This window comes from Pantherophis guttatus, chromosome 1 (genome assembly GCF_059756535.1).
Source record: "Pantherophis guttatus breed Tessera chromosome 1, ASM5975653v1, whole genome shotgun sequence".
NCBI classification, from domain to species: Eukaryota; Metazoa; Chordata; class Lepidosauria; order Squamata; family Colubridae; genus Pantherophis; species Pantherophis guttatus.
In genome coordinates, this window is record NC_142063.1 from 151,699,244 (window position 1) to 151,713,792 (window position 14,549).

General features: G+C 39.3%; 1 protein-coding gene across 5 annotated transcripts in view; it reads left to right on the forward strand.

Moving 5' to 3' along the window:
- The first annotated feature begins 738 nt into the window (after positions 1 to 738).
- NOSTRIN (nitric oxide synthase trafficking) overlaps positions 739 to 14,549 on the forward strand; it is a 38,014-nt gene continuing 24,203 nt past the window's right edge. The window contains exons 1-6 of one of the 5 annotated variants that reach the window (XM_034426845.3): positions 739 to 1,793; positions 4,872 to 4,957; positions 10,248 to 10,331; positions 12,020 to 12,082; positions 12,299 to 12,380; positions 14,330 to 14,392. In XM_034426845.3, the coding sequence (XP_034282736.2) occupies positions 1,767 to 1,793; positions 4,872 to 4,957; positions 10,248 to 10,331; positions 12,020 to 12,082; positions 12,299 to 12,380; positions 14,330 to 14,392 (405 nt within the window). In that variant the 5' untranslated portion in view covers positions 739 to 1,766. The remainder of the gene's footprint in view (positions 1,794 to 4,871; positions 4,958 to 10,247; positions 10,332 to 12,019; positions 12,083 to 12,298; positions 12,381 to 14,329; positions 14,393 to 14,549) is intronic. The other 4 variants (XM_034426871.3, XM_087882010.1, XM_034426880.3 and 1 more) reach the window with 4 other exon arrangements.

Here is a 14,549-nt window from a genome sequence, read left to right on the forward strand (position 1 = left end):
TGTTACACTTCTGCCAACATCAAATTGTGTTCTTTTTCTCAATATTCAACACAATGGAGTTTGTTTCAGACTGCATGTATGACTGGCTGGGTTTATATATCACACTAAACTGTAATTTATAACTGCATAAAATAACCAAAATGTGTCCTGGCTCATACAATGTTAAATTATTGTTCTTGAGCCAGTGTGTCTTGTTCGTTTGTTTGTCAAATTTAGAAGGCCACCCAGCTCCCTAAAGATTCTGAGCAGTGTACAACATTCAAAACAGAACAATAAAGCAAGGAAAAGGATAATGCCTCTCTCTAGAAGAGAGACATACAAAGCAACTTAAAAAAATTCAATGATGGACTTGCTTCTCACCTTAATTCAAGGTCTGGGGAAACATCCAGGTTTTCAAAGACCATTTAAACACTTTCAGGGTGTGGACCATAGGAATATCAGAGAGGATACTGTTCAGAGACAAGTGGGAGAAAAAAGTGTGTTTCCTGGTCCTATGACATTAGATTATGCCTAATCCACCTGATTATACAGGATGGGCAGAAATTATCAGAGATAGGTGGTCCTTAAAATAGTCTAGTCTTTTTTAGCTAGCTACCTAACAGGTTTGCCAGTATTATGATATCTTCAATTCTCTCCTACTACACCTTGAATGAAAACAGCTTGCGTAATCCTAGGTGTGCCTTGCCTGTGTTTGCTCTTGTCTTGAGCAAAGAAAGATGGGCACGCCTTGAATTGTTCAATGTGCTTGGAAGGTGTGTTGAGGGAAGATTGGGAAGGGAACAGCAGAAATGCCTGTCTTCAGCTGTTTCCCATAAGGAATAAGACACATTTCCTTGTGGATATCAAGAATGGCCCATGTGGCAGTAGGACTATCCAACATTCATCGGCAGCTTTTTTGCCATCTACATCTCTCACAGGTATTGACCTATGATCCTTCCCTTCTTTGGGTGCTTCCCATGGCCCTTTTCATGAGTCCAGACTGAACAATATGCTTAAGAGTTGGGAGTTGAATTGAGTTGAATATCAGCTACCTTGATCCAACGAGAAGCTAAGAAGCAGGACACCAAAAAGAAAGCTTTTTTGTTTTTTGCTTGGGTCTAGCATTTACTTCTGAATTTTTTATCTGGAAAAAAACCAAGAGTAGAAAATGTCACTAATTAAAACAACTTTCCTGTGCTTATGGAATCACATCAAAGGAGGATCTGCAGTACTTCGGGGGAGAGGTTGTGGAAGTTGTAATCAGGGACAGCTACTCAATATAATTCAGTTATGCTGCTGGTTCTTGGAAAACTTGGACAGAAGAGTTTGCTACTTTTATTTTCTGGCTTTCTTCTGTGCAGTCCAGTATGGATGCTTCAAGTTTACCATCAATGAAGTAGTAAAGGTTTCAGACACATAACTGGTCCAGAGTCACCTACTGAGATTTATGACCGAGGAACTGAATTACGAGGGAAGGCTGTCAGTTCTAACCCAATCTTTTGCTCACTCAACCCTTGCGGGATCACTTTTCATTCTACAGTGGTGCTCTGTTTGCAGGCTGATTTTTTAAAAAAATGCTCAGAAATCACCCTCCAAGCTGCTTCTAGCCTTTTGATTTTTCCTTGTCTATCAGGAAGCACATTAGATAACGATCACCCATTGGGCTAGTCCCTTAATTACTTTGTATTTGCTTTGCTCATCTGACCTACCTAATTGCTTGCCGTGAAACACCCAGCCTTAGTCTTAGAGCAAACTGGAAATGCTACTGCAATAGCAGGCAGCTCAGAATGAAGAACCCACTTGCTGGCTGCATGGTGAGTAGAACATGGGCCTTTCTGTGCAATTCTCTCCTTCTGTTTTGTTCCCTTTGACCAGAAGACTGGATGTCTGTTTGGAAAGGGGAAAGTTTCAAAAGGGCTTGGAGGCAAGCAGGAAGAATTCCTTGTTCCTGCAGGACTTGTTGAGCACTCTTACAGTACCTGGAAGCTGGCTTCTGGATTGAGCAGCCGGCCATAGATTCCTGCATGCTCTTAAGTACCCTTCCCTCTTTATCTTTTTACTCTTCAGATGTTCTGTTTCCGACTTCCTCACTCACTCCTTAAGCTAATAATGAGCATCTCCATTCCTTCTGGGCATATCAAAAGCTGAGGGATATTACTGTTCACTTCTGGCATCTTGATTTTCTGACTAGAGCCCATCGTGGAAAAATGAAGCTGTTGATTATGAAAGATAAAAAGAATGTGCAGGAGAAGAAACCCAGTGGGAAAGAGCACAAGCAACATAGGACCTTCCTGAATGCTTTGTTTGTTGGTTTAAGTCTCAACTTTGAGGCTGGTGGGCATTCTTGAAGTTTTGAAAGTTTTGTTTTGGGGTTTTTTTTTTTACATTTGTGTAAAATGTACACTTGAAGTGTACTTCAAGTACACTTGTGCACTGCAAGGTTGAAAGGATTAGCCAGTGACATCACTGAGGTGGGGATGCCTAGTTGGGGGGATCTTTTTATGTCCCCGGCAGAAACTGGAACGAAAGATGAGAGCTCACCCTGCCCCGTGACAGGGCTTGATAACCAGGGGTGGGTTCTACTTATCTTTACTACTGGTTCGCAGCAGGGCATGCGCAGAAGCGTTCTGATGACGTTGGGGTCAGTGGGCAGAGCCTCCCACCGGTTTTACTACCGGTCCGAACCGGGGGCAACCCACCACTGTTGATAACCTCCAACCTAGCTTCCTAACCACGCGAGACCCCATGCTTCTGTGACATGGGTAACATCACACAATAGCTTCCACAATGATTGTGTTAAAAACACACCTTTGCCAGAATTCTCCTTCTGCCCTGTTTTCCCAGTTCAGCCTCTCCTCTCCTAGAATAACTCCTTTCTTCCTCTCTTTGCTGAAGCTAGTAGGTGGGAAATCTGTGGGAAAAGCTGGCAGACTTCCTCCAAAACCTGCAACCAGAAATAACCAGTGGGTGGGGGAGTTATCCAATATACAGGAACAATCTGTTTAACAAAGCTTAAGTAATCTAATGTGACGTTTAATTAACCAAATATAATTTTGCCCTGGGCCATTTCTGAATTGCACCCCTGACATACCATCTGAAGGTCTCCTTAAAAAAAAACCAACCTATTTTATTTTTTATTGAAAAGGTTAAAACACAAAACCCAAATGAAAAAAATTAAACAGAGACAAAACTAAACAAAAACATTGAAAAAAATGTGAATTAAAGAAAGGACAGAAACACATAGTATCTGACAAATCTGTTGCAACAACAGTTTCCTTTCCCCTTTTCAAAGCAGGTCCAAATTTATAAGACCTCCTATATCCCTCTGCCAATAAAAAATGTTGTTACTCAAACATGCAGTCACATCTTATAGGGAAAATATTGAAGATTTTTATTTCTATTTGTGATTGGCTACAAGACTGTCAACTTGTTTAAGAAGCTGGCGTGTTCTGACAGTAAAAAACAACCACACTAGCGTAGGCTGTGTCCTACATCAGAAATGCCTAACTTTTTCCAGTTTAAAACTACACTTATTGTTCAAATGGCAGGTCAAGAAGGAGGCTGCAAAAAAGTTACAGACAGTGTTAAAGACGAAATTTCCTCCGACTATTTGAAACAACTCTTTGGTGTGTAAAGAGCTATAGAGAAAAGAGAATGAAATACAGTGCCCTTCCTAGTAATGGGAAAATTTCCTTGTTGTTCAATCACGGATTTGGTCACATTTGTCTCCTGCCTCAGTAAGAGATTCTGATACTTGCTAGAAACTTTATTTCAACCAATTATCACCGCAGGATTCCAACTCTTTTCTCTGAGCTTCATCACTGGGTGATTTTGACTGGAGGACAGCCTGAAAGAAACACACCCTCAATCTTGTGTCATGTTTCAAATTTCATTTTGGGTAGATGCATTGCAAAAACAAGTGAGGAAAAACTAACATCCTTGAGGATAAGATTCATATATTACAGCATCAAATGTATTTCAGCCGTGGTGGCGCGGTGGTTAGAATTCAGTATTGCAGGCTAACTCTGCCCACAGCCTGGAGTTCGATCCTGACCCATTCCAGATTGACTCAGCCTTCCATCCTTCTGAGGTCAATAAAATAAGGACCCAGATTGTTGAGCGGCAATATGCTGAATCTCTAATACGCTTAGAGAGGGCACTATGAAGTGGTATATAAGTCTAAGTGCTATTGCTTTTTGATTTTTGGAAGTTACAAATATTTCACAGAAAGTCTACAAGGATTTTTGGATAGAATTAGCAGAACGTTTGTCTTTCTCTGCTTGATCTGGATCCACTACATGTGGATACAAGCTGGTTTAGGTTCTGCTGTTTTGCGCTTTTCAGTTTTATTAATGCTGTAATCCTTTCAAAAATTAACATCATTCATACATTAGGAACAGAAAAACTGGTGTTTTTGAAAGAGGGAGGAAATTGAGTAGGCAAGTACACTTGTGTGGATGCTTAAAAAAAAAAGGTGTGGTGATATTGTAAATACATCTCTTTGTGAGTAGGCCGGGCATTCAGTTTCTTGGGTGGAGATGTCAGATACTGAAAATTGTTACAGCTGAATAGCTGAAATTCTTGTGCACGGACACTCGCAAATCTGGGCATTGTATGTATTCTCATTGGTTCATCCATTTTCGAAATGAGTTATTCTTTTAAGTTTTCACTCCTTTATTCCCAATGTGTCCTGCTGGGAAGGATCATTGCCACTCACTCATTCCTCTCTTCCCCCCCACCATACACAAACACACAATAGCATACCCCATGCAGGTACAGACAATTCCAAATGCTTTGTGCCAGAACAACATAGCTGATCACACTAGCGTAGGCTTGAAATATTGCAAAATGTTAAACCTCCTAAGTGACTCAGTCCCTGTGCTGTGTTTCAGCATGATCAGGCATACCAAGCGCTGAAAGGGTATTCTAAAAATGGAGATAATTACTGCAAGCAACTCTTATCTATCCTTCAACAGAGGTATGTATGAACAGCCTGAAAGAATGCAACAAATCCTACGACTGAATTTGTTTTTGTTTTCAAAATTGGGAAGGAAGAGAGAGAGTTGCTGTCACATAGAGCAGGCTTTAAGATGAGACTCTGCATTGTTTGCAAGGAGTGTTTAATATACTCACCCACTGGTTACCAGGACAGCTAATGCTGGTAACCAGGGAAAAGACAAGTTTCAGAATAATATTATATATCTGGATTTTATTTCTTTTGCATGATATTTGGCTTGATGATAGTGTGTTCTCGTATTCTGTTACCCAAACATGCATAGCCACATCTTATAGGGAAAATAATTGAAGGTTTTTATTTCTATTTGTGATTGGCTACAAGACTGTCCATTTGTTTAAGAAGCTGGCATGTTCTGACAGTAAAAATTAACCACAATTGAATTTGCAGAAATAGCCATACAGGAGGATTAATTTAAAAGGGAAATCAAAACTTTTGACCTCCTAGACCTAGAGAAAATGCCAGAGGAAGAGAAGGCAAAGAGGATGGTAAAGTCATTTCCACAGATACCTTGCAAAGAGCCAAGGAAGTTCAAATCAACCCGACTTGTCTTTTCAACTGGAATGAGGGAGGTGCTTCCATGTCACTGGTCTTACACAAAACACATCTGAGCTAATGAGGCGGAATTCCCTTTTAGAGACCTATGAGTGTTACATCAACTGAATTTCAAGAGATGGTGGAGCAAATTCAAGCCAATGGGGAAACCCACAAGCCTTGCAGAACATTGTTGATGCAAATGAAATCTATCATCTAGTTAGCATATATCTATCTATTTCAAAATGAGCAAGGTGACACTAAATAAATAAATAAATAAATAAATAAATAAATAAATAAATAAATAAATAAATAAATAAATAAATAAGCTCTGTTAAATGAAAAAGGAGTGAATACTGGATCAATGTGTCTTGTGGATGATTATAAGGAGCAGGTAACTCATATGGAAGAGGATTGTCTATAAATTACCCCAGGGGTGAAATCCAGCAGGTTCTGGAGAACCGGTAGTGGAAATTTTGAGTAGTTCGGAGAACCGGCAAATACCACCTCTGGCTGGCCCCAGAGTGGGGTGGGAATGGAGATTTTGCAATATCCTTCCCCCAGGAGTGGGGTGGGAATGGAGATTTTGCAGTATCCTTCCCCTGCCACACCCACCAAGCCACACCACGCTTACCAAGCCACGCCCACAGAACCGGTAGTAAAAAAAATTGGATTTCACTACTGAATTACCCCATTTCTAAACTCTACAGGGCTCCTTAAACAGGAGACCTTTGAATTCAGTTCAGATATTAATTGAAAGCCAATACTGTATAGCTCTTGTAATAAGGGGAAAAAACATGTTCTGGGTGACAGCTGCTTTAATTCCCCCATTGCTGTATTTATTTTGATCATCTCTAGTGTTATTTGATGTGCTCCACATGTCACTCTGCTGCAGGTTTAGTTACTTGACACATTTTATATATTATTTATTCGTTAAATTTACATGCTGCCCATCTCATTGTTGCAGCAACTCTGGGCGGTTTATAGAATGATAAAGTTAAAAAAAGATAATATAAAACAATTAAACTTATGAAAGATTAAATAAAGACTAAACTCCAAGAGGACATGAGGGTGGAGATCTTCTTCTATCCTATCAGCCATCTCCAACATACGACACCCAAAACGGGCCCCAGTCCAGCTTGCAAACCCAGTTAAACAGTTAATCTGAACCCTATTGTTGGTTTATTACTCGATTACTCAAAAGGCAATCTAGAATATTCTTTCTCTAAAGTTCACTTTATGACCTAGTTAGGAAACCTATAGTCTTCAAATTGTGTTGGATGACAGTCCCAAGCAGTTTCAGCCATCATTGAGACAGAATGAAAACATTCGAAGCAGCAATCTAACAACCAATCGGGAGGGCCACATTTTTCCAGGCTTGATTGGCATGGGAACCATTGAATCAGATCTTCAGCTTGGTTCATCCTACCTGGTTTCATTCTGGAGATGGGAATTATGTAAGAATAGTCACACCTTCATTCTGAATAACATCTTACAACATGGGAAACTCTGGCAATAATTTTCATGCTTTACTGATTTCAATATGGAATAATTTTAAACGGTTCTATTTAATTTAAAATGGATGACATTTAATTGAAATCTACCATGCTACTTCCTTCATATCAGTTGTATCTCTAGGTTAGAAGACACTTTTTGTAGCAGTTATGGTTGATTTTTTATATTCCATAACAAAAGTTCCATAAGATTTACTAAGATGTACTTATCACTGAAGAGAGAGGGAAGACTTTTAGCTGCAGCTTATTTCATCCTGAAAACCCAATTCATTTTCTTGTCAAATATTTTGAGCACCATGGTTTTCATTAGCTGTACCTTTCAAAAAGCAATTGCCACTCCACTGAAGATTTGTCTTGCATCTTAAACCTTAGGACTTCCTTTGTATGAGATGTCTTTATAAAAGTGATGCTTTTATAAATAGAATGAAGCATTTTACCATCTGTGCAGTTAAAGGTGGGGGGAATGAAATTGAACAAAAATCACTGCTCTTCCTTTCATAGATGCTGGAGCATCGAAGGTTCCCCCCACACCTAATACTGAGAAAATAAAATGCACAACTTTTTAGGAGCTGAACTATTCTTAACAGCCTGATTCTGAATCAAGCAAGTATTTGGCTCAATAACTAGTTGGATTCGCACATTGCAGTAAGTCATGGCTGGTTTTAATCATGGTTTATTGAATAAAGTACAATGCCTACGTTCATACATAACACAGTAAGTCATACATTTATGCACAAGAGCTGTGTTTTCACAAAAAAACTGAAGTAAAAAATGAATCAAGATATACAATTTAATGGAGTAATGTCAGACATAGCTGCTCTACCAATTCATCAAAAAAACATTTCAATTCTACATTGCATCTTAGAACACGGGGATCTCCCCAGGTATTTATTTTAGACTACTCTGATTTCAACTGAGGATTGTTTCAAAGTTGCCATTTAAATTGATTTCAAAATTCTTAATCTCAGTGAATTAAGCAGACATTTCTTCCCTATTGGCTCTCAGGCAGGGGTAAAATCCAGCAGGTTCTTACAGGTTCTGGAGAACCGGTAGCGGAAATTTTGAGGAGTTTGGAGAACCTGCAAATACCACCTCTGGCTGGCCCCAGAGTGGGGTGGGAATGGAGATTTTGCAGTATCTTTCCCCTGCTACGCCCCCCAAGCCATACCACACCCCCCAAGCCATGCCCACAGAACCGGTAGTAAAAAAAATTGGATTTTATCACTGCTCTCAGGCACTGTGTCACCACCTGCCATCTTAGCCTTTGAAACAAAAGATAACAAGATCTGTGAACTTTGTCTGGCTGCAAAGCTTGTGATCCCCGAGTTGTATGCTGCTTTCCTGAAGGGTGTGTTAAGTGTTTTTTTTTCACCTGTGATAGTGTAGATACCCATGGAGACCCAGCATTACTCAAACCTTCAGAGCATTTCAACAGAGGCTGCTTTAGATATTCAATTGTAACTTACGAGGACCCAGATTGTTGGGGGCAATATGCTGACTTTGTAAAACTGCTTAGAGAAAGCTGTAAAGCACTGTGAAGCGGTATATAAGTCTAAGTCCTATTGCTATTGCTATTATCAGATCAAGAATAAACAAGAGAAACTGCTCAACTTATGTACATCTGTGTCAGAATTAGTATACAGATCTGTGATCAGTGCCTTCCAAGGATCCACTTATATCACCTCTGGCTGTAATAACTATTTTAACTGTCTTCCCGTTATTTGTCCTATACATTTTCTCATAGTCCTCTCCTACTCCACCCTCATTCAAGGAGCATGTTTGATAAATTATGTTCCAGTCAAAGCCAGTAAGAGTGGCTGAGAGACGGAAACCAATTTTCTCATGTAAATTACATGAGTGCTGAGGGCAAACAGGGCATAACTGATTCATGACAGTGCAAATGAGAATTCTTAGGAGAGCGGTGCCGACTTTAATATGAGCTGCTGAGTGACATGAATTACAGAGCAGCAGGGAAGGATGACATTTCCAGAATGACAGATAGTTTCTGTCAAGTACAAGGAGCGGCATGTATTGGAAGAGGAAGGGATTTTTGGAAAACTGGTTGTTTTGAAAAAGTTCAAATCCTTCCCCTAGAGAGGTGTCTGTAAAAGAAAAAGTACTCTTTGAAACAAGGTACAAAATCCCATTAACATCCTTCCAACCACTACTAAATCATTACTTATCCATCGGTGATGCATTCATGCTGTCTGAAAATAAAAAAATATATATTTATTGAATTAGAGTGTAAACCATTTTGGTAGTATTTATGTTCTTAAAAACTTAGCAACAATCAAACCACTTTTAAATGACTTGTTGGAACTGGTTAAATATTTTGCTTCACTGTTGTTGTTGTTTTGGAAGGGTGGGGGTGGGGTATCTGTGCATCCATAGGGTTAAAACCAATACTGGGTACAGTGAAATGAAATGAACTGTCCCTCCCCCCTGCTTCCACATGTTGCAGAGAGAATGAATTGGCGGTTACAGGTAAAGCATAATTTCTCTCTGTGTTCAGTTTCTTTCCATTTTATTTTATTCTTTTTAAAAAATCAAATTTTTTCCTTTCAATTTTTTTAAAGGCATGTATGAATTCTAGTTGAGAAACCCTTTCAGAAAGGGAAGTGTCAATTCTAATTTTGTGCCATAAACATGATTGAAAACATCTGCAATGGCAAGGAAGGACATTTGCCAACCTACACTGATGAGCCATAATCCTAGATTCCTAGATGTCATTTGAGATGAGAGGGAGAGAGAGAAATACAGATATACAAATTGCAAGCATAGCCTCCAAAGTAGCCTTGATTTTTCCCTTCTGCCCATGGAAACATTTCTGTGGGTGCCCCTGATTCAGACTTTTCAGAAGCTATGCATTGTAATGTTGTCTTTGGACTGGTGGATTTGTCCATTTTGTTTTCACATATTATTCAACTTCCTCCAAGTCTGACTTTTGTGAGATTTATTAGACTGTTTAGCAAAAGATTCTGGCTTGCACAGGCTCTAGCACAGTTTGGATCAAGGCTGAAACTACTGTATTATTTTAACTCCTGCTGTATAGATTCTTGTCTCCACACTTCCCCTTCTCTCCCCACCCTAGCTGCCCCCCCTCCCCATATACACACTCACAATGCTCATTTTTTCCTCCCTTGGTGAAGTTTCCAAAGTTTTAACTTCTAAGAGGAATGAGTGCCCATTGATTCTTTTCTCTACAGAACTAGTTTGGAGATTACATATGGTAAAGGACTGGAGAAATTGGCAAACAAGCTTGCCAAAATGCTGACTAAAATAAAAGTGAAGTAAGTATTGACTATACTTTTACGCTCTTTTCCTCCACCCCTGGTCCAGGATTTTCTTTAAGGTATAAAGATATGTTACCTTTGGTGGCTGTTGGAGTTCCAAGATTACAAGTAGTCTTCTTTTCTGGGAAATCTGTCTTCCTGGACGTGCTGCAGTTACATAATCTGACCAAATGGTATAAACTCAAGAGCTCTGACGATTAGAAAGAATTGCTCTGCTTGAGACCGGCTTTTCTTGATTTTTTTCCCATTTGAGAACTGCAGCAACTGCATCCTAATTGGAAGCTGTTGAGAACCACCATGCATGATGGTTACTAATAAGGTGATTGCAAGGAACCACAGGAACACTGCAGGCTCCCTAAAAATGTTTCTAAAACAACCAAAATTGGGTCATGTTACCAAATATTACAAGAGTTTAGGATTCTCACCTAAAATGATGATGTGAGATTTGACTTACTTTTTTAATATATATACACTGCTCAAAAAAATAAAGGGAACACACGCAGAAGACATCCGAGATCTGAATGAATGAAATAGCCTTATTAAATACTTTGTTCATTACATACAGTAGTTTTGTGCTCCCTTTAGTTGTTTGAGCAGTGTATAAACTACTGTATGTAAAGAACATATCGGGTATATATGTGTGTACAGTTAATATCTTGGGTTTCTTCCCGTGTAATTGTAAACATATCCTTAAAAGGGTAGTAGCGACGTTTCGACGAAATCGCATTCGTCATCTTCTCATGTTCTCACACAGTTTGCCCATAAGCACGAAACCAAGAACATCAGCCAGAATGCGATTTTGTCGAAACGTCACTATATATATATATATATATATATATATATATATATATATATATATATATATATATATATATATATTTATTTATATTTATATTGATGCCCACCACTGACTATTATAGTATTTTTGTGGATTAATAATAGTCCTCAATAACAAATGGGAATCATTCTTCTCATTTGCATCCATACCCTATATCAGATATGGTCAATCTCTGTTAGAAACAATTGTATTTAGACATGGTTGAGGGGCTAAGCAAAAAAAGACTTGGTCAAAGTGCATGTGAATGGAACCAGGATCTTCTCTTTTGCAGGGAGAGGTTCACAGAAAAGTTGGGAAGCTTCTCCATATTTTCAAAAAAAAAATGTAGCTATTATAGAGCTTTCATTGGAGTTTGTCTCTGTTTCCCATCCCAAAATAGGGAAATTATGCCACTATTATTCAACGGTAGTGATCAAATTGAAAAAAATATACAAGGGGGTTCATTCAACAGTCCATACTCTACTTTGGGATCTCAGAATGTCCTTCTGCTCTATGTGCATAATAGAATTGAAACAAACTGCTCCAATATTGGAAAAAAATGAAGCAGTCCTCACAATAGCTGCACATCACTCGGGTGTCACTTTGCCATACAAAACTATTTTCAAATATAGCCAGCCTGCTTCTAGGTTTCATTTCTGCAAAGCAATACACATCTGTGATTCATCTTATAAAACCACTGTTACGAAATTAGCCTGGGTCTCAGATTTCCAAAATAGATCATACAAAAATGTAAACCCACACCTAGTAAAGAGGTCATATTTTCTGGGTTCTTAGGAATTCTAACTCGCTCATTCGGAAGCTGAAATAAAAACCCAAGTCTCCTTTTTTTCCCGTGGTCTTTCTTTAGCTATATTCATAGTACTTCGCTTTGTGTTTCGGAGGAGCTGAAATCTGAATCAGATTTGCACAGGTAAGCACAACTTGCTTCATTATTCAAAGTCTACTGAGGCCTGGAAGGGCTTTCAAACTTCTACAATAAACATTTTAGTGTTATTGCCTCCTCCTCGGAGATTGCATGGGTGATATTTACAATCATTTCTGCTGTGGTTGTCTGGCAAATGATATTGTTTTTCGAGAAGGCAAGTTTTCATAACATAGGTGTATATATTTTATGTCCTGCGTCTAGAAAGCTTGGCAAAGCCATTCAGACAGAAGCAATAAACCCAATGAATCGTATCCTGCAGGACCACGAGAAGAAGAAAAAAATAGTGAGTTCAGATAAACCTTGTTGTTCTGCTAATGTACTGCAACATTTTGCTTGCAGTATTTGGGCCTACCATGACACTGATTAGGATCCAAGCCTGTACCCCAAATTGTCATCAAAATATCTCTTGATGGAAACCCCCCCTCCCCCACTCATCCTTCATTTGAATCTCATCCATTCCCAGGTCTGAATATGTTGGGAATGGAGATTTTGCAATAACCTCCCCCCAGGAGTGGGGAGGGAATGGGGATTTTGCAGTATCCTTCCCCTGCCATGCTCACCAAGCCACGGCCACCAAGCCACACCACACCCACCAAGCCACACCCACAGAACCAGTAGTAAAAAATATTGGATTTCACACTGGGATAGGCTTCAAATTTCAGTGAGGGCCTTGGCATTTACTGGGTGAAAACAATGTGACTATGCTGTGGCAATGATCTATTCCATACTGTGCATCTTGTAGGCAAAGCATCTACCACATGGTTTCTACCTCTTAGGATTCTAAGTAGTCAATCAACAATTGTGTGAGCTAGCAAAACAAGATGGACCCGGTTTGTGGGGGCAATAAAATGACTTTGTATAAAATATACAAAAGTATGAAGGCTATTGCTTAACGCATTGTAAGCCGCCCTGAGTCTCCGGAGAAGGGCAGTATATAAAAATAAATAAATAAATAAAAATAAAAAATAAAGATAAAGGCATGCCACATATTTCAAAGGTCTCTGAGGTAAAAAGTCTTTCTAACCTAAAGAGATACTGGTACCCATTCTGTCCTTTGTGATCTGTTTGATCTAAGATACTGTAAAATGGACACCTTGTGAAACATGGTACATGAAAAACCCTCCACTTGGTGATAAGCATAATGGAAGATCAAGTTGAAAACGATAGATTAACAATGATATCATTTTCAACCTGATCTCCCATTACGTTTATCACCAAGTGGAGGGTTTAGGATGGTGTGCACAATAGTATATATCGGTCAGTGCAATTCATTTTTCTCTCAACCCCCTCTCTTTTCTTACACCTTTCACTATAAAGCTTTTGCCAACGTATTTCTTTAGTAAATCTTGGGGTCCATGTAGAGAGGTGGGGGAGGTTAAAAAATTCAAGGTAGCCCATCTCTTTCTTATATGGTAGACACCAGTGGTGAAATCTAAATTTTTTTACTACTGGTTCTATGAGCGTGGCTTGCTGGGCATGGCAGGGGAAGGATACTGCAAAGTCTCCATTCCCTCCCCACTCCTGGGGGAAGGATATTTCAAAATCTCCATTCCCACCCCACTCTGGGGCCAGCCAGAGGTGGTATTTGCCGATTCTCCGAACTACTCAAAATGTCCGCTACCGGTTCTCTGAACTGCTCAAAATTTCCGCTACTGGTTCTCTAGAACCTGTCAGAACCTGCTGGATTTCACCCGTGGTAGACACATACTCCTGGCAAATCCTAAACTGAAAGAAATGCAAACTGTTATTCTCTTGGATTTTTTGGGGGGGGGGGTTGTTTTACATTATCTATTCTATTGTAAAAAAAATAAGCTTTTTTTAAAAAGTTAAGATTTAGAACTTACCTTCCGCTAAAAAGTCCAACATAACTAAATATATTATGTTATATTCCCCAAAGTACCAAAGGTGCTTTTTCAAGAGGCAACTGGACTTTCTGGCTTTTCTTTGAAGATGTTTCGCTTCTCATCCAAGAAGCTTCTTCAGCACAGTCATCCTGAACATAGATGACTACAAGCAAGGCCAAGGTGAGTAATCTTCTGAAGGACACTGCTACATATGAAACTCTGAAGAGAGACCCCACCAGCAGTTACAAGAAACCAGATAGTCCAATTGCCTCTTGAAAAATCACCTTTGGGACAATCATGACCTGGATGACTGAGAATCTCCATAGATAAAATGAAAACCTAATGAACAGTTATTTTTCCCCCTGATTGTGGTGTTTCTCTCCACAAGGTAGATAATACCGTTGAAAAGGCAGCCGAAGCAGTTACCAGCAACTGGCGTCAACAGTTAAAGGCAAGTTTCAATCTTTTATTCCTACAAAAATACTTCAAAGTGATCCATCCATTGCAAACTGCTGCAATGGTTCCATTTACCTAAATGAGATTCAGAAGTTCTTCCTAAGAAGTGTGGGTGTCTCTAATGACTACAAAAAAAGATACTCGCTGATTGG